Source organism: Neopelma chrysocephalum, unplaced genomic scaffold (assembly GCF_003984885.1).
Source record: "Neopelma chrysocephalum unplaced genomic scaffold, ASM398488v2 Primary Assembly neopelma1_124, whole genome shotgun sequence".
In the NCBI taxonomy this organism is placed as follows: Eukaryota; Metazoa; Chordata; class Aves; order Passeriformes; family Pipridae; genus Neopelma; species Neopelma chrysocephalum.
In genome coordinates, this window is record NW_020897786.1 from 1,260,703 (window position 1) to 1,287,960 (window position 27,258).

The following is a 27,258-nucleotide window of genomic DNA, read 5'->3' on the forward strand; positions in this document are numbered from 1 at the left end:
CACAGGGTGCTCGGAGAACTCACCATGTGTTCCTGCACCTGGAGAACTTCCCAGACAATTCCACTGTGGGACTGTGCACGTGGCCTCTCCTGGTCTGCACTCCAAAGCTCCCAGCCTGTAGTGAGAGCTCTGCTGGACTCAGAGTCTCCTGCATGTGTACAAGTTGTTTTAAAGGATAGTTTTATTTTACTAAACTCATACTGCAAAGAAAAACCCGTTTTCATCCCAGCCTGGAAGAGGAGCAGTTAATTGCTTGGAACATTAGTTAGGACAGGGCAAGGATGGAGATGTTAGTCCTGTGTAGGAGCTCTTCCTGTGCAAGAATGATACATAAATATATGCATATATACACCCAGTGTTTCTCTCTGTGTTGCAGTGGGTATTTCTGTTAAGCTCCTGTTTGAGGTATCCAGTGCCATGGCTGTGTAATCCTGCCTTTGCCCAAGTGCCCGAATCCAGCTGTTCCATTTTTCCTTTTAAGCCAATTTTCTGAGTCATTGATCATTTTCATTGCTTTCTTGTAAATCAGAGTTCATGTTTGCCTTGAGATGTGGTGCTCCAGGAACACGGTCGGCCGGGGCCTTGGTGTGTGTTGGATGGAGGAGGTTTGGGAGCTGCTCTTGGGCTCCAGTATGACCAGTTCTTTCATACCAGTATGACACTGGGAGCCTTGTCCATGGTCATATTTCTGATCAAGTCCTTGCTTTTCAGGCTTTTTTCTGCAAAGTTTATTGCTATTACTTCCTATTCCATAAATTTACAATTTATTGTTTCTCCCGTTAAATGTGCATTTATTGAATTAGATGCTTTTTATTCTACTTCCTAATTGATCAGTATAATTTTATTTTGTTATTGTTCTGTACTATTAATCATCATCCTCTTCCTTGGTTGTCCTGTCATTGAATATTGAGGGTTTTCTAACTTTCTGCCTCTGAAGCAGAGTTCATATTTGGCAATATCTGAATGGAAGCTTTTCACTGTAAATGTGAAATATTTATTCTCACATGAACTCACCCCCTGCCCTTCTCCCACCCCTGAATCCGGCTCTCCATGGAGTTGGCATTTCAGGACCAAACAGTCCATGGGAGCAAAACATGGACCATTAAATGCTCATTTTGGGCCGTTTCGGCTGATGAGCAGAGGTTAACGAGGTCATTAGAGAACATAAAAACACTCCCTCTTCCTCTGCTCCATCTGGCAAAGGAGCGGGAAGGAATTCCCACTGGGAGGATGCCACAGGCACAGAACCGGTTATAAAATATATATTTTCTAAAATATATATTAAAAAACAACCATTTACTTAATTACATAATTTCACTACCACGGAAACTTCCTGTTCATCAGCTGCAGCTTTGGTTTTGGTGCCATGAAAATCGCTGTGCATGGAGGAGTTTACATTTTTATAACCTTTTTGTGTCTCGGTACGCTGCTGTTTTTATATTAATTTGACACTTCTGCATTTTGTGGGGACTTTGAAAGATTCCTTTTTGTCAGCTTTTGTTTGCTATGCGAGTTTTGCAGCTGCATATTAAGTGTGTTTTAAGGACGTGACAGCCCTGCTCGGAGCTTGGGAAGACTTTTGACTTGCCTACCACATAGTTTTGGGGTTTAAATCCCTATTTTTTTCAGAGTACTTATCCATATACTTTTGCTATTATTTAAGGAAGAACATTATGACTCATCATTTCCATTTAAAATGTAAATTCCTCTTTTTTTTTAGGATACACTTGGAAAAAACCAACTAATTTGTACAATTAACTCATAGAATTAAAACATAGTCAAAAGTTCTGCAGTCAAACATCAATCCCTGCATTTTCTCTGGCAGGAGGGGATGGATTGACATGGGGATGGTCACACTGCAGTTCCATCCTTCTTGGAAACAAGCTTGCCCTTGTGAAAATGAAGTTTATAAGGATTCTGATAGGATTTGTAGCATATCCTAATGGAACAGCTTGTTCTCCCTGGAGGAGGAAATAAATTCATCTGGGCTTACCATTTTAGGCTGATCTGAAATGGGTTTTATGGTAAAATGTCCAGTTTAAATACCACTGGTAATTCCAATTGTTAACTGAAATACAAGATAGGGATTCTGCCCCCAGCATCCATAGAAATGTGGTTATACATGGAAGTCATTTCACCAGGAATGCTTCAGTTGTGATTGTTTGAGATACGCTATGCAAATTTATCCAGTCTGCTCAGTTTACCTGCTGTTTGGGGTCTGTGAAAACTTTTGGAATTAGAAAATGCTTTTGTATTTGATGGCTGACGATATATTTGTCATGGACAAAAGTGTAGAGGGAAGGGCATGAGGAGAAGTGACGGGAACTATGACTTAATTGTGTGACTTTGGAAAACACACTCCTAATATTTAGGGATTGAGGGCATTTGTAGGTGGCTGAGGAAGCAGAAATGGCTCCTTTAGTCTTGTCCTGGACAGTTTTTATTCAGAAATTCAGTTGTTGCCTTTCAGTGCTTTGGCTGCCTCAGGCTGTTACAGGAGTTCTGACACTGCTTCAGAGGGCACAGGAATAGTCCTGGAAGTGTCTCCATCCCTGGAGGTGTCCAAGGCCAGGTTGGATGGGGCTTGGAGCAATCTGGTCCAGTGGAAGGTGTCCCTGCCCATGGCAGGGATTGGAACTTGGTCACCTCTAATTTCCCTCGCAATCCAAACCGTTCTGTGATTCTGTGACTGTTAAAGTCTTTGGACCCACTAGTAGGTCGTGTTTATTTTGGGTTTGTCTGATGCTGTGCTTAAGCCAACAGCTTATTTATTATTATTTATTAATGCTTTTTAGAGAGAGAATAAGTTTTTTTGAAGTATATTTGCAACCCCTGTTTCTGTAGTGTCCAGATGAGACCATTCCTGAGCTCCTCGTGCACAACAGAGTGTTTGAAATCCGTGAGGAACTGAGGCACTGGGGCAGCTCCTGTGCTGGGAGCAGAGCTGGACAGTAATACCTAGTTCTGGTTTGGGTGAAGTTTTTTAAAAAATTGCTGTAGACTTTTAGATGTTTTTCCCATCACGGTGGTCTGAGCAGCCCTGCCTGCTTGGGTTCCCCTCTGCCTCTGCAGGGTTTGATTTGTGGCTCAAGTCTGATACCAGCAGTCGCTGCTTTGGGGTTTTCCTTCTGGGGAACAGCAGGGAGGGGATTTGACTTTTGGGAAAGGTTCATGTGCATGAAATGAGTTCTGATCTAGAACAGCAGCGTTCTGATTCGGTTGCTGTAGGAGCAGGTTCATTGTGTTGTAACTAAGGAGGGTGAAAGCTGTGAGTAGTTAATGAGGAAGAACTTGAGTTCTTCCTTTCCATGTGTAGTTACAGCTCAGCTTGAAGTGTTGGGTTTGGGGTTGGGAAACCACAGACCTGGGTTCTTCCCTCAGGGGTTGTGGGACTGGGAGGGAAGCTCCTCCTCTGGAGATGGGGAGGAGGAATGTCCTGAATTTCTGTCTCATCCGCAGCAGCACCGAAGGCTGAACTGAAAGGAGATTATTTCAAGTGCCCCCTGAAAGGCTCAGAATTTCTCCCTCAATGAGAGAGAATAGGCAAGAGCTGCTGAACCCTGGAATCCATCTCCATTTCCTTCTAATCACCTGTACACATGGAATGGGATCCATGTCCAGCATCCAGTCCTGTTCCCACATCACTCTGAGTGCAATTCCTGTTGCACGTGTGTAGTCCCTCAACCCTTCCCTTCATTTTAGACCAGTTGGCTTAAAAAAACATTTTATTTTTCAAATGTTTCACCTTTATTGGGATGTAGCTTAGAAGTTTGAATCAACTGCTGATGTAGTTTGATTTTTTTTTCTTTATTCTTTTGATCACTGTTGTGATTAAAATATTTTGTCTCTTTGCTCTCCAAAAGGGTGGCAGATACCAAAAGGGGGGCTCTCTAGGGGTATGTGCAGTTCTGTGCCAGCATCTTGCCATTCCAGTAGTTATTTGCTAACATGGAGAGGGGGCTGAGCTGCCAAGTCTTCTTTGAAGTTTAATTGTTTAATAACAGAACACATGATCTTCCCTTGCAAACCTTATTTTATATGGTAATTGGCTCATTTGCTCTCTGGTTATCAATTTAACTTCTCTACCACAAACATCTGTACTGGCATTGTTTAATGCTAAACACTGACACAGCTAAACTATGAAAGTGTGTTTGAAAAGCATTTATTAATTCATTAACTGGGAAGTAACTGATAAAACGAGCACTTCCATGTTATTATCCCTTTGTAAGCAGCTTGGCATTTGCTCCATAAGCCAGATAAGCAAAGGCACTTTGAAAAATAATGTGTTTTTCAAATTCTTAATCTCCTAAATCTAAACTAATTGAGAGCAAGTAATAGGATATCAAGTTAACTTTCGTTTTTGTGGCAAAAAATGTGAATCTTATGATTCAATATTAGTGCCCCTTTCTGGATGATGTCCCAGACTGAAGCCATACCAGTTGCCAGAGATATTTGAGTACTTTCCAAATGTCTTCATTACAAGTTAAACATTAGTGGAGAAAACAGAAATCATCTCAGAACTTATCTGGGTTCAGTTTTGGATTTCAGTTCTTCCCTGTGAGGGTGGGGAGGCCCTGGCACAGGTTGCCCAGAGAAGCTGTGGCTGCCCCTGGATCCCTGCAAGTGTCCAAGGCCAGGTTGGATGGGGCTTGGAGCAGCCTGGGATAGTGGAAGGTGTCCCTGCCTGTGACAGAGGGTGGGATGGGATGGGCTTTAAGGTCCCTCCCAACTCAAACCATTCTGGGATTCCAGGGTGAGTTTTCTACACAAGTTTCATGTTTTGACAGTGAATGTTACCGGCTGGTGTCCCTCAGGGTTCCTGTGACAAATTTAATACGTGGCCAAGGAATTAAAATCCACCTGTAACGAATGTTATGAAAAAAGAAGCATTCATACATTTGTGGAAAAACGAACTTTTCCAATATTTATATTCCCTTCTTTCAGCTCTGCCAGCATTGCAGGAATCGATATGTGTATGTGTGTGTGTCTGAATACATGTGGAGACAGAGATGGAAAGGAAATGAGAACATAAACTATTGATCAAGCAGGCTGGAACAAAATGACTCATTAGTTAAAACTGGCTAACGATGAGCGAGCAATGATCTGTCTGGGGCTGGCAGCAGGATGATGCATCTGGGAAGGGCACAGGCAGCAGGATGGATCGGGGCAGAGATTTGCTGTAGTGCTGACACCCTATTTATGCCATTTTTCAAGCCACTGGTGAGACACATCTGAAATTACATGTAAATGATTGAATCTTCGCAGGCTGGGAGATGGATGCAGAGGGTTCTGAGGAAACACAACTTGTTGAGCTGGGCAAAATAAAGGGATATGGGAAGGGAGGGAGGAATAGTGCAGCTTGCAATAAATAAAAATGCTGAGGATAAATGCCAGGGAGGAATAAAAAAAATAAAAAATCATTCTCATGGGGAATAAATAATAGCAGTTTTGTGACAAATTAACTCAGAAGAGAGTTTTCAGTGTCAGAGTTGTATACAGGGATAACCATCGGAGAGTAAGCACAGAAATACCTGAATTAAGGTGGGATTGATGGTGTGTTTGATACATTTGGGGGAAGTTGATGTGAAGTGCATGTCTGAAGTCACAGGCAGCTGGGCTCAAGCCCAGATTTTTGCTCCTGTGGGAGAGTTTGAGCAGGTTTGTGTAGATTTACACTCTTATCTGAGAGTTAAACCACCTTCTTTCTATAAATAAATATTTCTGTTTATTAGTGTTCTCCTAATTAATTTATAATCCAAAACTGAGGGATTTTTGGGGAGCTGCTCATCTCCATCTCTTTGTTTACAAGGTATTAAATCCATTTACAGACTTTTGCCATCACTTCATAGGAAGAAGTAAAACAAGGATTCCATATCCCAGCACAAAATAAATCCCCTTGACAGGCCAAGTGTGTAAACTGTTTGTCTAAACTCCGTGGCCCTTCCATATTGATTTTCTTTGCTAAATATTAAAGGGCAAAAGGTTGCTTTGGGCTTTCCTGGAACTCCAGCCATCAGAGCTGCCAACACAAGGAAGCAAATGCCCTTATGTCAGGAAGTGTAGTGAAAACAAACAAATAGGTGGGTGTTCTTCGTAGCAGATGATGCTCACACAGTAAGGACCTGCTGAGTGAAGGAGAGGAGAGGCCTCACATGCAGCTGGAGGGTTCTTGGAGGCACACGTGTGTTCACAGACAGCCTTTATCATGTCTCTGCATTGGTCACCTGGGACTCGTGTTGCCAAACAGTTCTGTGTCTCTGAGTTTTTATGGATTTTAAATGTCTTGAATTTAATTAATCTCATTCTGAGGACTTAGGGACATGTTAAAGGCAACCAAGGCCCAGAGGCACCACCTTTGGTGCAGGTTGTTAGTGAAGGACCCGTCTGCTCTGCTGTGTTACCAGATACACAGCTTCACTCACAGATGTCTGTGAGGTGGTGTCAGTGTGGGCCAGAGGCACAGGGATGCACCTGTACTTGGAGTCTCCTTGGCTTACACACACCAGAGAAGAAACTCTTTGGATCAGTGCAGCACCAGCTGATTGATAACCTGAATTTCTTCACAGGAACACAAGGCAGTGGTGCCTGAGGAAAGTTTCATCTTAAGTTTTGTGTCCATTCATGTTTAAAGTCGTTTTTAATATAATTTTAGTTTTTTTTTTTGCTGTTGACTTAAGTACTGAGAACAGAGAACTCCCTGAGGTTTAACTTTATGCATCTTGGTTCGATTTCTTCTTTCTTGTATTCTCAAAGAGATCATTCCAAATTCAGACCATTTTCTGGATCCCAGGATGGTTTGGGTTGGAAGGGACCTCAAAGCTCATCTCATTCCAGCCCTCTGCCATGGGCAGGGCCACCTTCCACCAGGCCAGGTTAATCCAAGCCCCGTCCAACTTGGCCCAAATGCAATTGTGAAAGAACTCAGAGTTTGTACCAGCGTCTGTCAAACCCTGAGCTACAAATCTCTGCTGCTGCTGGAGTCCCCACAGCCGCCCTTGTGTGCCAGACCGTGTGTGAGGTGTGTTTTTCTGGGTGCTGACACCATCCTCTGTCCATCTTGCCCTTTCCCTGCAGTTCCCCCCGAGTTCCTGAAGCGACCTGCCAACATCTACGCTCACGAGTCCATGGACATCGTGTTCGAGTGTGAGGTGACCGGGAAACCCACCCCCACCGTGAAGTGGGTCAAGAACGGAGACGTGGTGATCCCCAGTGACTATTTCAAAATTGTTGTAAGTAAATTGTCCATTTTTAAGGTCTTGACCTGTTAGTTCTCCTACATCTGTTCATGGAAACTGGGTTCTTTTATAGGAACTGCTTCCTGCTTTTGCCCTTTTGATGTTTAGGGCCTGGAAGAGAAATGGTTTGTTGAAACCTTTAATGCATGTTGCTTATGTTGTATGAGTTGATTTCTTTATAGCTTAGATTTTCCACAGGAGACAGACAGAGTGCCAAAAGGCACTGTCCCAGTACAGGCTCGCCATGGCTACTGACTGTGGGTTCTGCATTGTCTGTGCTCCATACAGATTACAATTTCAAGCAGAAGGTGAAATACAAATATAACTGAGTTGTGGATCATGAGGTTTGGCACGCGGGTACTTCCAGAGGGAAATTTTAGATGTAGTGCAAGTCATTATTGAGGCCTAGTTGAGAACTTAATGGCTGTATAATTGGGTGTACCTGAGGTTGTGGGGTTGTAACAGGGAGCTCTGCAATTCAGTCAGTGCTTAAAATACCACCAAAACGGCTGGGAAATGTGATGCTTGAAAATGATGCCACCAGTGAGAGCTGCTGCTGCTTTGGATACCCTCTAACTTGAGGATTCAGTGCAAAGGAGGTGAAATCCAAACACTCTGTTCCTGTTGGAAGTTCCTCCTGTCGCAGTAAAAGTGCCCAAATGACACCATTGTTTTGGCAATTGCAGCCCTTTTTTTAAGCGTTGTTTTTTTCCCTTGTGCTCCTCAGAAAGAACATAACCTGCAAGTTTTGGGTCTGGTGAAGTCTGATGAAGGATTCTACCAGTGCATTGCAGAAAATGATGTTGGGAATGCACAGGCTGGAGCCCAGCTGATAATCCTTGACCTTGGTAAGATAAACTGGGACAGCAGAGAGCCAAAAGATGGGGAGGGACATTCCAAGGGACATTTTCCACATGATGGGTTATATTTGTAACTCAGCTAGAGCAGGATGATTGTCTAAAATCCTGTGAGTGATACAGCATTATCTTGTGTACACTTAAAGTTACTGAGGGGGAATTAAGGAATTCTGTAGGATTCACCCTGTATTTTGGAAAATATTTGGTGCAATTATAAACCATTAAAATATGGCTGCAGGCTGAAATTTAAAAATAATAACAGAATAGCCAAAATGAAAACAACCCCTGAAATCACAAACCTGAAAAAGCAGCACTTATGGAGCCCACCCCAAATCAAGTATTTTACATCAAAGTCATTCCAGTGTTAGAAGCTTTTTTCCTGCTTTGAGTGTAAAAAATATTTGACTTTGTCATTTCTGCAAACTACAGCTGCACATTTGTTGAGTTACAGCTGCAGCTTAAGATAAATATTTATTATTGTGCTCCAGTCAGTGGAGTTACTGCCAACACTCACCTTGCAGTGCCCTGCATGGTTGGGATGGTGAAGGAGTGTAATTAAGATTAAAGACAAAAAGAAAGATAGTACAAATATCATTACTAAGGCATCAGCTTGTTTTGCTCTTTCAGGTCACACAGTTCTTAAAAATAATTTCTGAGAGCCCAAGGAAGAAAACCAAGAGTGAGAGGGATGAGAGGAAAGACGAGTCAGACAAGAAAATATTAAACCCATACTTTAGGGGGGCTTTTATGTTGCCTTTGGGGGGGGATGGTTTTAAAATTCTAATTTATTTCTTATTTGGATGGAGAGAATTTAGGAGAAACAGTCTTAGGTGTGGTTGGAGGACTGAGGGAACTTCGCACTTGGAATTTGAACAGGTGTGAGTCTGCTATCCCTGGGTTTGTGCAGAGAGTAAGCTATCAGGAATGTGCCATAAGGAGAGATTTCCCAGTTATTTTCTAATTGTTTTGTAGAGTAGCTGTGCTCTTACAGCTCCTTCTGAACTCCTGTTTGGGTCTGGGTGTGTTTCATTGCTGGCCAAAGAGCTGCAGGTACTTCCCACAATTATTTGGGGAATGCAAGGTGCCTTCTCCTGGGTTCAGCAGCTTTAATGCCATGGAGCTTTGGGATTCCAACCTCTGAGCAGGGTTAGGCATCCGGATCCAGCACTGCTCCATGTCATCTGGTTGCCAGAAAAATTATTAAAAGTGATTTAATTTCTGCTCTGCATTAATCACCTGAGTGGTTTCCAGGTCTGTTATTCCATATTTTCCACATTTGAAAAATACTGAATAATTAATGGCCTTGGGTTTTGAAGCCCTGCCCAGGCTTGCACTTGCACCCAGTTCCCAGCAGTGGTTTATAAATGACTATTACTGTTATTCCTGGAGTTCCTGTGGTCTCTCTCTTCTTCCTTTCCCTCTGCTGCCCTTTGCCCGGTGGTTTCTCCTTCCTGTCCTGCTCTGGCAGCTCGTCCTGCCATCCTGAAGGGCTTTGCCTTATAATGCTGTCCTTTCTCTTTTGCATGCTGCCAAAGGATGTGGATCAGTGGTGTAAAGATACCCCTGAAGTTGTATGGCTCTGCTCCCTGCCCTGCAGTGCCTTAGAAATGCACCCCTGGGACACTGAGGGGGTTTGGGTGTTGTTCTCCAGCACTGGGAAAACCACATGGGACAGCTGTGAAAGTACCTGGAATTTTGCTGTGGAGTGGTGGCATAAAAAGGAGTGCAATGAGGAATGAATGTGCTGTGTCTCAGCTGTGATACATGAAAACTGGCATTTCCAGTTGGAGAAAATACAGATATTTTAATACCTTCTCACAGTATGTGAACAGCGAAGAAGGAAACTGTTCAGGGAACGAGGGAGGAGGTATCACATGTAGGAGTTCTTTCATGACAGCAACCTTGGTATGAAAATTCAAACCTCTAATTTGAGCAAAAACTATTCTGAACATTTCAGTCACTTTTTTAAAATTTATTTCATACCTGCTGATGAGAAATACCAACTTTGTCAATTTGAAAAGTAATTGCAGTGAAAAACTGTTGACTAAATGTGAAAAAAGTTCTTCCCAGCTAGCAGTGCATCCCTTCCCTTGCTGTTCTGTTTGCTCCTTCCCAACTGGAGCTGGCAAACTCTGCCTATTGACAAACTATTTCTCATTAGCCCTTTTGCTTATCAAATTGATCTCTAATGAGTTAAATGGAAATGAGAAAGGAGAAGCCTGAGGGAGTTTTGAAAAGCGTTTACCTGCTACAGGGAAAGGTTTCCTGTGTTTGGGCAGATTTCTGGCATTCAGGGAGCAGGAGTTTGGTGATTTACCTGGTGCCCAGTGTGTGTGTGTTGGGCACAGCCCAGTCTGTGTGTGACTCTCGGGTGCTACAACAAGCTTAATATAATCCTTGTTCAGACATAACTTGCTTTTAGGTTGGGCTTTTTTGGGGTTGAAGTGAGTTCTGAAAAGCTTTTAGTACATACAAAAGTTATTTGTGGAAAATACAAAACAAAGAGTTGAGTGGCTAAATTGAAAGGCTTATTGAAGGGTAATTATTTGGTAATTCTGTTAATAAATTTACACTGTACTTGGAAATGGACTGGCTGTGCAGAGTCCACACCTCTTGCTTTTTCAGGAATACGTAAAAGAATTGTAGCATTGAGAGGAGAGATTTTTAGGACAAGTCTTTGTAATTGAGAAGGTTGGGAGGGGAGGAGAGGGAGGAGGATTCAGGTCAGTGCTCTGAGTTAAATCCTCTTTATCCCCTGTACTGAACTTCAGGTGTAGAGTTCTGCAAGGGAGATGAAATGCTTTCCAAATATTTTGGGATTTGAAGTTGTGTCCCTATTTCTCAGATACTGACCTTCCCCTGGACACTCAGTTCCTTTGGGAATCTCACTGGAGTTGTGGCTCTGCTTTTTAGGGGGAGTTTGAGAGCTCCCTCCAGGAAGGGAAGTTCCTCTGCACTTTGTCAGTCTCTGCTCCTCTCTTTGCCTTGTGGAGTGAGAGATGAGTGATTTGATGCCCTGCAGATGCCCCCTTGGAGAACTCAGCATATCCTAGTGAGAAGGAAGAACTTTCTCAGCACCCTCAAATCTCTCCTTGCCCTTTTTTACACAAAACCGGGTTTGTTTTGCTTCCAGTCCTCATTGGCCAGCCCGGTTATGGACCAGGTACACCAATGCTCACCTAATTATAGCAAAGCCATTTCTTATCATGTTACCCCAGCATTACTGTGTGTGGTCTGTGAAAAACTCTGTGGTGGAGGTGTTGGGGGTTCCCTGCTGGAGGTGAAGTGCTGGTGACACGAGGGGACATTGAGCCAGGCCCCGTAACCTGGCCCCATCCAGGGAATCTGGGACTGCTCAGCGCTGCCTTTGGGGACTGCAAAAGAACAGGTGGCAGTAGGGATGGGGAGAGAGGCAGATGGTTCCCTGTCACCCCCATGAAAGGCATCTGACAAGTACTCAGGCACTCAGAAAAAAAAAAAAAGGAGTGATGCTTGAATGCTGTGTAAAGAAAATCATAGACTGTAAACAAATATGCCAGTTATGTGGAGAACAATTTCAAAACATCATTTGGGATGCACTGTGTCACCTCCAGAACTCTCAAGTGTGGTTTTTCATGGGATTTCTGTACTTTTATACTACAGAAGTTGGTTTTTTTCCATATTTTGTGAGGTTTTGAGAGTTTGTACAGGAGTGAGATCTCAAGGAGTGAATCGGATACGCTGCTGGTGTCCTGTAGGACACCACGGCGGGATTGTTTGTGGTGGAACTACCCATTTCTTTAAACTAAACTTAACTTTTTCATGAACAAAGGCTTCTATCCAAGCAAAGGTATCCTGCATGTGATTTACCATTCCATCATGGGAAACTAGGACGAGGAATGAGAAGGTTTTAAGTAGTTACAATGCTGTGAGGCCTTTGGGATCGCAGAGGCATCTCGGGAGAGCTCCAAGGGGTGGATGAAGTTTCTTTAGGATGGAGGGGACAGGGAAGCAAGGAAGAGGGTCACCCTCCAGGGTTGACTCCAGCTTGGAGAGAGGGATGAGCCAGCCTGGAGCTTTTGCACAGGGATCAGGGAATGGAAGGACAGCGTGGTCGTGTGTGTCTGCTGGAGACCATCAAGGGCAAGGAGTAGGTGAAGCTTCTGTAATAAGACTGCACGTTGCAGATCCTGGTTCGTGTGTGGGTTTTTCACCATGGTGTGTGTTGGGGTGGCAGCAGGGGAGGGAGTTTCGGGAGCAGGCTGGAATTCCTTGTTGCAGGCTGTCTGTGTCTGACTGGCGAGCGGAGGTGGAACTGAGAATTACAGCCTGGAACTTCCAGACAGGAGGTTTTGGCTTATTCAGGGATATTTTTGGTAGGTTCCTGTGGCAGACTGTGTGAATGGACAAGAGGGAAACCATTTGCTCCTGAAGGACAGTCTTCTCAAAGCACAGGAATGGTCTGCTCCAAAGTGCAGGAATTGGAGCACATGTGTCCAGGAGACCAGCAGGGACAAAGAAGGAGCTCCTAACTGGGCTTGAACACAAAAAGAAAGTACACAGAATTTGAAACTAAAGGCAGAGAAATGAGGGATATTGCCTGGATGTGCAGGATGGAACTGGGAAAGACAAAGCTCAGCTGGAGCTGGAACCTTTACAGGGAAGGTTATGGAGCAAATCCCCCTGGAAGCCACATATGAAAGAGATGGTGGGGAAAATCCAGCATGGATTTACCAAGGGCAAATTGTGTCCAACTATTCCTGTGGCTTTCTAAGATGAAATGGTTGGCCCTGTGGTGGAGAGGAGTGGAGATGGTTTACTTTGCCTTTGACACTCTTTCCAGTGGTATCCCTGAAGCTAAACTGGGGAAATACAGACTGGATCGGGTGGATTTTGGGATGTGTGGAGAGCTCCCAGTGTCATGGGGAGTGGGGGGAAGGATGAGCAGCAGCCCAGGCCATGGGGCTGGATCCTGGCACTGGGAGGTGTCATGTCTTCACCAGTGATGGGATGGGGAGCACCTGGAGCAGGGCTGCTGGAATGGGGGGAGCAGCAGTACACTGCAGAGAGGGATGGGACAGGCTGGAGTCAGGGCTGGGGTGAACTTCCCAGTTCATCACCAACAAACATGGAGCCCATGTTTGGAGGGACTCCAGGTGGTGGGAGAGGCTGGAAACCAGCAGGAAAGGACTTGGTGGGGTGGGCAGGAGCTCAAGGGATGTGATTGCTTTCCCCTTCTTGGCCCTGGCCAGGCCATATCAGGACAATTTTAAGCTTCCCAAGAAGGAAGACATTGGCATAGTGGAGCTAGTGAAGACCTACCAAGAAAATTTGGGAGCCATGTGCTGGGATGTGCTGTGACTGAGAGAAATGAGTTTGATTCATCCTGAACAGCATCTTCCTGCTCAGACAGGGCTGGAGGGACAGAGCAGGTGGAGGTAGAAGACTGCAAAAAAAAGGCAATTTCTGATAGGAAGAAGCAGTTTCACGATGAGGGTGGTTCAAGATTGCCCAGGGAAGGTTGGAAATCTCTGTCCTTGGAGATATTCAGGACACAGCTGGACAAAGCCCTGAGAGACCTGGTCAAGGGTGGCTCTGCTCAAGCGAGGGGTTCAGATGAACTCCTGAGATCCTCCAAACCACTGTGTTTCAGAAGCACTGAGGATCTGAGCCGTGTGGATGGATCCTCTTTGTCTCTGTGTCTGTATTTTTGATGTAACAGCCAAATCAGGACAATTTTGTGGTGTGCATTTCCTGCTGATCTCCTTAGGAGACACATTAATGTCTGGTGCTGGTGGCAGTTGGACATTACAAACCACATTTGATTAAAGTCTGACACCACTTCAGTTGCTCTGTATGGTATTAATTCCTCCACTGAGTTACATTACGTGAATCCTAATTCTGAGGGAATTTTAAAGACATCATTTATTGACCTAAATTGGTGCTTTCTTTGTGCAATTGAATTCTGTCCAGGCCCGTTGCTGCATGAATAATTTCATTTTCTGTGGGTATTTCTCTGCCAGGGTTTGGCTGTGAGCTGTCTCGAGTCTCAGAGCACTGACAGGAGGTGGGGAGGGCTGGGCTGGGCTGGGCTGGGTTGGGGTGGGATGGGCTGAGGGCTTCTCTGACCCTCAGCACGGTGGAGAACATCAGAAATGTGATCTGAGGGTTCTGGAGCCAGCATATTTCAGCTCAGATTGTGCTGCAAATGTGTCATTTCTATCCTGCAAGTGGCACTGGACTGTTTGAGGTCACCTCAGGCTGACACAGACTCGGAGATTCGTGGGTCCCATTCCACACATAGGGAATGGGATCTAGGGAATTTCAGCTCCCCTACCTTGATGCCAACAAAAGATTCCCAGCTCTAGTTGGATGTCAAATGCGATGTCAAAAGCCTTATTTAAATCAAGATATATGAATTACTCTGTGTTTTCCATAACGATAAGTTCCATTATTCCATTGTAGGAGGCAGAGATAAGTTCTTTTTGACAAATTTTGGCTTCTGCTGAAAGAAATCTGAAAGTTGGCACTGGCACAGGCTTGTGCTCTGATTTGAAAAACCCAGTTACACTTTTGGGTATTTGCCATATGTAAAAAATTACATAAATATAACTGATACCCTTGCCTGGTTCAGGCCCCAAGGCTGACACTTCTCATGGTACTTCAGGACCCATTTTGGATGATTTCACAGATATCAAATGTAACTTCTCGGGCTCCCACTTCTGACAGAGGTGATTTTTTAGAGTGTTTCTTTGAGTCACATATTGTGAATCAAGACATTTAGTGTTGTTGTCAAGGTAATCCAGTAAAAACCTTCTCAGTCTATGGAATTCTATGGAGTTCTTGGAGACTATGGAAGTACTTGACAAATCTGCAGGGTGTTGTGGATAAAATGCCAGAGCAGGATAAAAAGAGTTCATTGAATAACAGAGAAGGACTCTGGGTGTTCCTCCTGCAGACTCTTCTGCTTCTGCACTCAGACAGAAATGTCTTTGTGTTCTTTCTGTCTTGTACAATTTTATGTGTCTTAATGGAAGGAAAATGGAAAGAGGTCCCTGTGGTTTTCAGGAGTGCCTTTCATGATTCTTAGAGTCCACCAGGGAAGTAATGATTTGTAGACTAAAACTGAATAGTGAGGCTGCAAAGCCTTGCAGACAAAAATTCCTGTTTTCTGTCGAGAGGTAAAAGCACTCAAAGGAAACGGATCGTGGATTTCGGGGGAGTGGGAGGTGGTGACAGACCTGGCTTGGGACTGGAAGTTTAAGGTCCCTTCCAAGCCACACCATCCTGTGGCAGCAGGTCTGTGCTAAGGGCACCCAGCTCTGCTGGACTGCAGACTGGGGAGCTGTGAGAGACCCAGCTGGTCTCACAGGGGGTAAAGATCCAAAAGTAGGAGAATGGAAAATGCAGCGTGATGGGCATCATAAGAGACAAGAGGAGCAGGGGAGTTCCCTCCCTGCACTGTCTGTCACATGCCCACAACATCCATGTGGGTTTTCACTCAGCACACGTAAAGGTTTGTCCCTGAAAAGCTTTAAGAGCAAATGTAAAATCCTGACCCTCCCACTGAAAATGGAGTGTTTAAGGAGCAGGGGCAGTGCTGGTGCCACAGGAGGTGAAAGCATTCCCAAGTTGCTCCCTCAATCCCAGTCTTAGGGAATCAAACCAGCCTCAGATGGTGGAGGAACAGCTTGGAAGTCTCATTTGGAGAGTTGTGTTTCAGGAACATAAACAGCATCTGAAATCGCAAACTGACTTCAAACAGTCAAACCCAAAGCCAAACTCTGAGAATATTTTGTGCTGGTTGTGTACACTTGGTTGCTAATTTTCTGTAAACACAGCAGTGTGTTCTCCTCTTTAGTGCTGAAAGAGTTTTTTTTCCTGGTTTAATTTTGATGTTAATTTACATTACTTAGCTATTATTCCTCAGGGAAAGGCAGCATTTGTGTTTCTCATGGCGGCATGTCTGTTCAAAATGGCCTGAAAGCTATTTGAATTCAGTAAGTTGCATTTCTTGACTCAATCCCTGTTTAATAAATGACCTTTATTTATTCCCTCTTTATGGGCCCTGCTTATATATAGTCTTATTGAGAAGCTGAACTGATTAAACCACCCTAGATCTCAAACTTCCTGAATTTTAACTTGATGAATCGAGAAACTAAACAGTTCTCATATCATGCACTCAGTAGCCTATTCATATTTAAAGCTGGCATGAGCTTTGAATAAATTGCTCTAATTTAGATTAAATTAGTAATAGATTAATGTTTGCCAGTGTGCAGTGAATTGCAGGAAGGCATAACAGAATTTATAGGAGGCTTTGATTGTGCTTATTAGTTTTCATTTCTTGTTTTATGACTGTATTTACAGTTGACTTGGCAAAGAAATTTGAAAGCTCCTGATGGAATTCACACCGGATCGTGTGCGCCGTGACTTCAATTTAAGTCTGCTTGGCACAAATATGGGTTGTGGTGATGCTACTTATGCAGTTGAGCTTCAAAACACTTGGACTGTCACCTCTTAAATTTTGGTTTTCATGAGGGGAATTAATGGTTAAAAGGTACTTGGGTTTAAATTCTGTGTCATGTTGTGAAGAGGAATGTTGAGTGGGGGCAGAGCAAGGACCTGGAGGAGCAAAAGGCTTCCAGGTATTATGAGAAACATTCAACACACATTAATCTGTGTTTTCTGTCCTTCACCTGTATTTATTCCATATTTATTGTCCCATTGTGTACATGGAAAGAGGTAGGATGTGTATATGCTGTGCAACGACTGTGAAAGAGGCTGGAAGGTTTTGAGGTCATTTTATCTCTTCTGGCTAATCCTGAATTCCCAAGGGAGTTCCTCACTCCAGTAAAAATCTCTTTGCCACCAGAAAGGGTAATATCAGCAGATACACTTTCCTCAGTATCACTGAGCAAATCCACCAGTTCCAGCGATGTTTATGCTCCTATTTCATGTATTCCTGGAGCTTGGCTGGGCAATGTATTGTCAGGAGGGAGTTCACTGGGAACAAAGCGGTGCCGCTCCGGAAACACGAGTGTGTTCAGTGGGAGCAGCTACAGCTGTTGAGTGATGGTTGATGGCTCCTCTGCCTGCATCTGGTTATAGGGGAAAATGCAAATAATCAGGGGGAAGAGCACTGGCTGCAGGGTTTTGATGCTTCAGTGTATCTCGATGGCTGTTTGCTTTTAGTGGTTTGTGCTTTTTTCATTTTTAGATGAGTGCAATGGCAGGATTAGCTGTAGCTTGATATCTGTCATGCCTGCCCAAGGCATTTCCTCTGCCTTTATTCCTCATATCAAGGGTTGTGAAGATTGACAGAAATACCCTTAATTTGTAATTGATCCCAGGCTCGTGTTGGAAAAGGAAAATATCAGATTTTGTCAGTCTCGCACCAGCGGAGAGAACAAACGTGTGGATATGGCCTTAATTGGTTGCTTATATTTCAAAGTTGCTAAATTATACAGTAATAGCAGAGACAGCTGAATGCCATTTGGAGAAAGAGGGAGAGGATTGGTTTACAGTTTGGTCACATGTGTAATAGGACTCGTACACTCCAATATGTGAAGCTGGGAGAAGCCTCTCCTGGTGTCAGTTATTTCCCCAGCAGCCTTGACAAGATAACCTGGAAAGGCTCATGGGGTTTATACCATAAGGAAATGGAATAAATCTAACAAAGAAATCTCATTTTTAGTAATGTGTGTCTGGTGTTAGAACTGGCTGCAGGATGTCACCGTTCTCGCTGCGATGGAAGAGCCTGTGTGGGCTTTTTCTGGTTGTTTCCCCTCTCCTGTCACCTTTTTCCCCCCAAAAGAAACTAATGGGTCCAAAGTCTTTAAAAGACAAATGGATTTTGTGTGGTTTTCCTGGTGACAGATCATCACTGAAGGCGCTATAGGAAAATACAGGAGAAGGAGGGAAGTCCTGCCTAGGTCTGGGTCACAGGGGATGGACATTCCCCTTGGAACGTCCCTGTCCTCTCTCCTGCTCTTCTTTAAATCTCATTGTTTAGGTGTTTTGAACAGTGGTCAATGACCACAGTAACCCACATCTAAAATGTTGCATCTCTTGCTATAAACTCCATCATGTACATCCAGGGAATAACCTCGAATTCCCACGTGCTGGGATGTGCAGGCCAAATTCCCAACCTCTGTGCTGGGGAAGGCAGTTGTGTTTTAATAATACTGATGGGGTTTGCTCTTCTGTTGGAATTAGAAATATGGAGAAGCAAAAAAAAAACATTACAGCTTTAAAAATAGAAAGTAAAAAAAAATGTTAGTTTGTAAGATTGACTTCTGTGTCATTTATATAAATTCCCAAACATCCTGATACCTCCTCTAGTTCCTGTAAAAACAGTGGGTCTGAGGTGGTCTGTAAATGGGCAGCAAGGAGGAACATATGGCCTTTAGCAGAGGAATCCAGTTGGAATGAATTAAAAAATCCAATACCACATCTGATAGTGTTGCCCTGTGTGTGGTTATAGACCAGAAGAGGAAAGGTGGGTTTGTGGGGACCTCCTCTCCCTTAAAAAAACAATAATTGTGTATATATAAACCTAAATGGAAGAAAAATAGAGTTCATATAAGAGAAAAGTAGTTAAATGAGTAGTTAATAAGTAGTTAAATAAGTCTGATAGAGAGCTTGGCAGAAATAAGGACAATTTTGACGTACAAACAGCTCGTTCAGCCTCATCTGTTGCACCTCCAGGTTGCCAGAGTTGGTGCTGCTGAGTTGTTCAAGTGTCAGCAGCTCCCCAACTGAGGGAAATTACCTTCCACCTCCAGGTTATTTCTTGGAGAAAACCCCCCTGTGTGCTGCTGGCTCAGCCCTGCAGGGGCTCCACACAGGGAGCTGGGTGTCTGATCCCGAGGGAACTCCAAGGAGCGTTACAGTGACTTAAATGAAGGATTGCAGTTTAAAATCAAGGGTTGTCAGAGCGATCCACGAGCAGCAGGCATTGTCTGCTGGGTTCATTTATTTCAGTTTAGCCTGTTGCTTTGAAAATACATCCTGCCTGGTTGAGTCATGGTCACGGAATCCCAGAATGGTTTGGGTTGGAAGGGACCTCAAAGCCCCTCCAGTCCCACTCTTACCATGGGCAGGGACACCTTCCACTAGCCCAGGTTGCTCCAAGCCCTGTCCAGGGTGACCTTGGACACTTCCAGGGATGTGCTGGTCCTGCTCTGTCAGCACAGCAGTGGTTCAGTCCTAAGCTTGCCTAGTTGGAAGATTATTGGGAATATTGCATTTCCAGCCCTGATGGCCCCATTACTTGGGGTGTGCAAACAGAGAGTGAAAACTGAGCATCCCTGTGTATCCCATGGAAGGAGAAGTGGGAAGGCAAGGGACCTGCTCCAGGTGACAGGATGAGGTACTGGCAGAGGCCCAGGGAAACTTCAGAATCTTGAAATCTTCAAATATGGAAAATCTTCAAATGTGCTGGTGCAAAAACGAGCCCTGTCCAAAAGCACGTGGTGTTTTTATTAATAACTGCTCCATAAAGAGCTTTGCTCAAATGCAACACATTTGCTTTTGAAATAAAATCATTGCTTTCCTGTTATTGTTAAAGTCAAATTACAGCAGGTTGTTTCAGGCTCTACTGTTCTCAAGAGATTTCTTAATTCTGCATACGAGTTCAAGTTATGAATATTTACAGTAAGAGGATACCCTGGGCAGGGTTCCTTGGGTGCATTTCCAGGCAGTTTTATAGTTCTATAGATGTGTTTTGTTTTGAGGTTTTGACTCTCCTTTTTCAAGGAGCGGTTGTTAAAAAAAATACTGAATTCTTAAAAAATTGAATATTCACCACTGAATTTGAAGATTATATCCCTCGTTTTACAATATGTTGTTATGGTTGGAATTCCTTTCCGATAACAAAATCCAGTTCAAAGCAGTGAGTTTTGAACTCCTGGGGGACAGGTAGAGGTGTGTTTGGCTTATTTCCTTCTTTTTTTATAACCTGAATCTTGTGACCAAAATCCATGCGGGGCTTTTTTTCCTTTCCATCCTCCCGGATGTGGTCAGAACCAGGGGGTTCCTGGGCAGGTGGGAGGGAGAGGCTCCCTGGAATGCGTCAGCAAGGCCCATCACACCTCTTTAATGGTTGTTTTATGAGACAGGAAAAAATCAAATTGCTTCCTCTCCACCAAAGCATTTCACAGTGAAATGAGAGCGGGAGGAGGGCTCGTTATCAGGAGGGGTTTTATGACTTCCTTTCCAACACGGGCTCACGGCCGGGACGTGTTTATCACTATATTTATATATCCCAATTTGTTCAGCGCCCAGCAGCAGCCATTTACTTCAGAAAAATAGAACCAAATAAATGCTTAAAAATCATAATCACTGAGTATTAGTTAAACATTTGCTTGTTATGTATTTTGGTGGATTTTTTGCAATAGTGTGCACTGAGTGAAGAGTAAATAGCAGTTCTCATTCCCAGTGGTGATGTAAATTAATCTAAGGCAATTAAAAATTAAAAAAAGGCATTTTGCCTGCCTGCTTCGGGCAGAACGTGTCGGAATAGGGAAATAAATAAGCAAACATCTCTGATTCGTTTTATGAGGAATATGAGGGATGTTGTTTGGGGGAGGGTCCGTTCCTCAGGGTGGGGGATTGTGTTTGGGTTTTTAAGTCTGTGAGGGACAAAATTGATTCCAAGTGCTGTGTCGGGTTCTTGTCCTCAAGCTTCCTCCTTGAGCGAGGTGAAATGCTTGTGTGAAGAGGAGTTAGTTTATTCAGGATGGAATAGCAGCAAAAAGTTTGATAGCACTGAAAAAGAGGAGGATAATGATGTCCCTCCTTGAAAAGTAGGGACAGGCCAAGGGGGAATGGCTTCCTACTGCCAGAGGGCAGGGTTAGATGGGATATTGGGAAGGAATTCTTGGCTGTGAGGGTGGTGAGGCCCTAGCCCAGGTTGCCCAGAGAAGCTGTGGCTGCCCCATCCCTGGAAGTGTCCAAGGTCAGGTTGGATGGGGCTTGGAGCAACCTGGGCTAGTGGAAGGTGTCCCTGCCCATGGCAGGGGTGGAACTTGGATGAGCTTTACGGTCCCTCCAAGCCAAAGCACTCTGGGATTCCATGGTGCACAGGGGTCAGGGTTAGATGGATTTTCAGTGGGTCCCAGCCGGTGATGTCCAAACCCCTGCGATACAAACCAGCAGAACTGGGCTTGATTTCCGAGCCCCTGAGTTACACCAGGGTTACACACTGAGCAGTGCTGTGGGTCACCTCCTCAGGTGTGCTCCGTGTTCCTGCAGGTTGAATCCTCCAAGCAGTGCCAAGGACAGTGGCTCCATGCCCAGCTGTGCTTCCCTGCAGGTGTTGGTCCAGGCGTTCTCGTGTTTCTCTTTCTGACACATTTCCTTACGTAGCAAAAACACACACAAAGTTCTCCAGTTTAAATTATTTCATGAAGCATAATTGGGTTTACAAAACACTAAATTTGGGGGGGTTTTATGTGAAGCAGATGTAGATCTGTGTCTTACAGGTAAACAGGGTGCTTGTCATGAACTCCAGGAGATTCAGGAAATGTGTTCATTCTGTACAGAAGTTACTTTAATACGCTCTCCTTGCCATGTCTGTTTAGTCACTGTTTCAGTTTTGCCTGAAAACACTTCTTGGTGGAAGAACAGGAGTCTGATAGACTTCTTTTAATTAGTTTTTCTAAGGGGAGGAATTAATTCTGTTATTAGAACTGATCTATTGATTATATTGATATCAACTTCAGCACTGTGGCCATTTGTCCTGTGAGAACTTACTAGGGCCAGGTGACTTGGTTTTCTTTGAACATGGTATCCCACAGGGAACATCTGGGAATGACAAGGTGATGTCCCTTCTGTTGGAAAGTTGTGAATTTGGCATTTGAAGAAGGACTACAATTTGATGCAGGTAAAAACATGGGGCAAAAATAAGAGAGAAAACAAAATTTTGAAGGTGTATAGTGTGGAGTTACTAATTTTGTTATTTTATAATGTTGTATTACATTGCAACCCAATGCTGCTGTTATTTGTAAATACTAGGAGGGTAAGAAAATCCGTGTTTTTTGAGCATCACAGCTCCTTAATTCTGGTCCAAGTTGAATCCTTCTGTTCCCAAGGGGGAGAACTGATCCCATACATAGGAGCAAGTGCATTAGGGAAAAGAAAGAGTTTGAAAGTCTAGATTACCTTTCTGGAATCAGTTGAATAGTGAATTATGGGAAAAATATTATTTATTGAGTAACCAGGTTTATATGAACACCCAAAATCAAAATGAAGCATATTGGTGTCTCTGAGGTATTATTTTTCTTATGGAATACAGCTGAAATATTAAAGATGTTGAGATTTGAATGTCCTAGGTCATGTTTTTTCTAACAGGTTTTTTTGGCAAAACAGTAATTTACTGGTTTTAGTTGTGGTAGGTCTTCGTTGCTGAAATCAAAGATTTATTCACATTTAAAAGCTCTAAAATCCACTCTGAAGTCCTTCCAAAGAGGACTTTCTTTCCTCCTGCAGTTGTGTGTGTTAACTGATGCCCCAGGTTCCTCAGCAGCTGATTGCCCTTGGCCAGGTCTGCCTTGTTCCCAAATGCTGCATCATCTGCATCCTCAGAGGGTGCAGCTACAGAGTGTTCATTGCCATCAGGAGAGACTTCCCACCCATTCCTGCTCCTGCATTGCTCAGATGGTCTTGGATCTTGATGCCTTTGGAATGGCACTGGACTGGGAGGTGCTCTCAGGTCCCTGTTGGGTGTTCAGGGTAAGAGCTGCTTGGGGATGGTCCTGTGCAGGGCTGAGGGTTGGACTCCATGATCCTTGTGGATCAGCATATTCTGGGATTCTGTGACGTCAGTGCTGGGCTCCCAGAACACCTGCATCACCCTCTGGTGCCTCTCCTGCTGCCTCAGCCACAGTTTCCAAATCCCTGATGCTCTCCTTGGACAGGGGCTGCAACCAGGGCTTTGCAAACAGTCGAATATGGCCAAGAATAGCCTAAATATGGCCAAGAATAGCCTAAATATGGTCACTAACCAATTCTTCAAGTGTTTGTGCATCCCAATTCCTGCATTCCAATACCCCCTTCCCGAGGTGGGTGGTAGCAGTGCCCTGTGAGGTCCCAGGGGAGCTGGACTGTCACGGGTCACTCAGACAACGGCAGCACTGCTGGGGCAGATGACAGATAACATCCCTGTTCCTTTGTGTGGTGTGTCCAGGGGTATAACTGGGATGTTATTGCCAAACAGGAGGAAACCCTGACTGTGCCAATAACGTACCACAGGAAAAAGGAAATCTAAAACCGGAGGGGCTGGACAACATGGAAAATATTTCTAATAATTAACTAAAAAGTGGGGCATTCCAGTGAGCAGTCTTCAGGTGTGGCACATTGGACAGAGATCCCATCAGCATCCTGAGGTGATAATGATGGAGCAGCACCCCAGGCACGCTCCAGCTGTTTGTTATCCTGCCATGGTGAACTGCACTGGGAGCACCAGGGGGGCATTTTTCCTGTAAGATGAAAAGCCAGGACCACACCAGTGCATCCAGCTGATCAACACCTTTGCCTCTTCCACGTCACCAGCCCAGTGCTGGTGACATTAAAACTTTATGCCTTTGCCAATGAGGGATTCAATTAGAGAAGTTATTGATGGTATTTATTTTAGAATCACAGAATATTCTGAGTTGGAAGGATCATTGAGTCCAGCTCATAAGTGAATGGCCCTTATGGGGATCAAACCCACAACTTTGGCCTGCTCTAATCTCATTTATTTGAGTACAAATCCTTGTGGGTACTTGCACACCCTGCAAAATACTTTGATAAAATAGTTGCAATAGTTGATGTCTGCTCAGAAGGAGCCCTGGAAAGAGCAGCTTGGCAGAGGGGACTTGAGGATTAGCAATAAGAATGTTCTCTTACCTTGGATCCCTGGGATTCCTGCTGGGGTTGTCTTGGCTGGAAGTATGATGTTAAAAAATTCTCGTTCCTGTTTTTCTGCCCCCTCTGGGGTGGATTGCTCTGCCCTGCAGTGGGAGTTGCTCTGCCCTGCAGTGGGGGGATGCAGCAGTGGAACTCCACTACCTGTAGTTTCAGGAATTCTGACATCCTTCTGGTCCCAGTTACTGCACAGCAGGAGATAAATTCCTGTGCAAACTACATGTCACTTGCTGAACATGCTTTTTTTAAAAATGAGATTCATGTGAAACTGTGTAGGAATAGTTCTGCAAAGAGTATTCCAGAGTTACTTTTCAAAAAGTGCTGAAAGATCCATTAGAAAGAGGAGACTTGTGTCGCATGTTCCTTGTTCCACCGAGCCGGGAAGCTCAGGGTAATAAAGCTGCTCCTTATTGGCGTTACAGCTAATTGTGTGTAATTACTCATTAACACAGCTCTGCACTGCTGAGCACTCTGCTCACATGGCTGGGTACAAATCAGTTAGTGACGGCACTCCAGGCATTCTGAGCAAGAACAGGGAAAAAAGCAAGGAAACAACCCAGCCTTGTGACTAAATCCCAGAATTATCAGCCAGCACCAAACTGCCGCCAAGCTGGTATTTACCTGCAGCGTTTGGGGGAGTTCCCCCTGTCACTGCCCCCCTCCAGGTGGGTTTGCAGGTCCTTTGTGCTGTGTTTGGTTCGCAGTTTCTTTTTCAGCTGTCAGGTTTTTGTGGTCCGTGACTGTTCTCCCTGTAACGGTGTCGGAAGGAGCGTTGCTGGGTTCGAGCCTTGCACGAGGGTAAATCTGGGTGTCTGTTGATCTGGGAGATCTTGGCAGCTCTCCCAGACTCATCATCTCGATGCCTGCAAGTTCTTCAACACTGTGTGCACATCACTTAAGGAAAAGATGGATCCATTTCATTATAGGGGAAGACAAATACGCGAGTGTGTGGGATGGCTTTTAGATCAGCAGATGAATTTAAAAAATACTCCACTGTAACCAAATGGAATGATTTTAAAAGATGGGTAAGATGCACATTTTGCACGAAAACCATATAATTTGAAGCAGATCACCTGACAATATTGCCAAGATAGGTAAGAGAAAACAAAGTCTGAATGTAAGGTGGGAGATGACGTGGTTGGCATGTCAAGCTCTGAAAAGCCACGGCTGTCCTGAGGAACTGTCTGGTGGTGTTCTCTGGGGGTTTGTTCTTTTTAAGTTCATACAGTAGAAATGAATCTCCTGCAGCCTTCTGGAGTCAAAATGAGCAACTGCAGTGGTGCCTTAAGGAATTTGTTGTGCTGGAGTGTCTTTCTTATTAAAAAGCAGAAAGGCTTTGTATGTGAAGTATTGGTAACAAATGTGTGAAGCCATCAAAGATTCTGCCAGGATGGATCAGGAGATGGTGCTTCAGAGGGCGTTTGGCTGGTGCAGCTGGAAAACACAAGTTTGTTTTTATAACAGAACAGCTTCCCTACAGATTATTCCTCAAACTCTTTCATGGGTTTAAATTATATTATGAATGTAATTAGTTAATAGAAGAGTGGGAAATTAAAGCTGTCTGCAGGGGAAATGTAGTCAATTGAAGTATAAAGTGAACAGGAATTTGGAATTTGAAGTGAAGTGGAAGTCAGTCAAGCAGGACAATGGGAAAGGTGTGGAAAACAATAGGCACCAGGAGGGTTCTGCAGAGTTCCTTGTTCCTCTGTGGAAACAGTGTGCAAGGAGGGATGGCTGGGGCAGGGAGGAGGTCTCCAGTCCAAGGGAATATTAACATGGGCTGGGATTTAAACACAGGAGGAGCCTGGTTGATGTAACCAGGACCACATCTGTGGTCCTGGATTGGCACTGGAGCTGTTGTTCAGGATCAGGGATGGTTGTTGGAAGATCCCCTGGCCTTCACTCAGGGCTCTACTGAGTGATCTGCACCAGCAAGGGGAGCCCTGGGGGAATGGGGCTCTGTCCAAGTCCAGAAGGGCTAAATGTGGTGCATTTCTGCAAGAAATCTAATTATGGAACATAAAAATAGAGGGTTTTAGATAAAAATAGATTTTGCAATGAATGTGAAATTAATGGTGTCTATTGATCGGGAAGGGCTTCTGGAGAATACTTAATTGGGATCTTTAGCTATTAGAGTGTGGGAAGGATAATTAAGAAGATACCCTTGAGTGTGTCTCTGTGTGATCCGGATTTTAAATACCAAAATCTGTGTGTTCCTGGCTCTGGGCTCTGTCTGAGCTCTGCCCGTGGACTGTAGTTACACGGTGCAAATCTGATAAAAACCAAGGGTTTGTTCTTACATTGGTGTCAGGAGTTGCCTACGAAATAGAAGAGGAAAAATGAGAGTCCTGCCAATTCCAGACCTACATGTGAGCTGATGCTTGGTTTGACAGGGGGGTTTTGACAATTTAAAATCAGGTTTTTGTTGATGGAAGACTTGTCAGTGTGTCTGCCTGAAGGTTGGGTTGTTCAGACAATGTTTTCTCCTTTAGTCGGGTTGTTTGTGAGGTTTTCTCTTTGTGTATCAAGACACAAGTCCACGTGTTCTGGTGGAGATGCTGCAGCTCTCAGCAACAGCTCTGCTGGAAAACCAGAGCCATTTTAGTTAGTTCCCATAATTAATAAGTGAATAGATGTATTTGGCAGCGTGGATTCCCGTGTGGAAAAAGTCATCAGGTGGCTTAAGCTTGATAAATAGTTAAAAATCCATAAAAACTCAGGGTATCCTGAGCTTTGGGGTTTTGTTACTAATTGTGCTGCTTGTAATACTTGGTGGTAATTGGGGTCCAGCTGCTCAGAGTATCAGTGTTAGATTTACTGGATGGATTGCTTTAATAGGATTTGGAGAGCAGCTCTTGGTGCGGTGCAGCTTGCGCTGTCAACTCCCAACCTTTTAATGCAATAATCCCTGGGATTTATCCTGGCTTGGAGTAGCAGCACAGGAACACGACGTGACTTAGGCTGAGAAGTTTGGAGAGTGTGGGAATAATCCAAAGCCAGAGCTGTTTATGTTGTTAGTGTTGCTGTAAAGGATGGAAGAGTGTTACGGGAGGCAGGAAGAGTGTTGGTGGCAGGAAAGCAGCGCCCTTGGTGAAAGGCAGGGAAGAGGCTGTGGGTGCAGGGCCCTGGGATTGTCACTGCTCTGGGCAGGGGCAGAACCCACCCATTCCAGAAAGCAGCTACAGATGAAATGACTGCAGGGTTTAATTGCACAACCTGAATGAATTTGCACTTAAAGCAATTTGGTGTGTCAGTCTGTCATTTTTTTATGATTGAGAAGA

The 27,258-nt window shown here is 44.2% G+C and overlaps 1 protein-coding gene across 10 annotated transcripts in view; it reads left to right on the plus strand.

Moving 5' to 3' along the window:
* The window catches only part of NEO1 (neogenin 1), a 169,417-nt gene that overhangs the window by 97,679 nt on the left and 44,480 nt on the right, over positions 1-27,258 (plus strand). For all 10 annotated transcript variants that reach the window (XM_027697878.1, XM_027697874.1, XM_027697875.1 and 7 more), the window contains exons 6-7: positions 7,075-7,229; positions 7,963-8,083. In XM_027697878.1, coding sequence (XP_027553679.1) covers positions 7,075-7,229; positions 7,963-8,083 — 276 coding nt within the window. The remainder of the gene's footprint in view (positions 1-7,074; positions 7,230-7,962; positions 8,084-27,258) is intronic.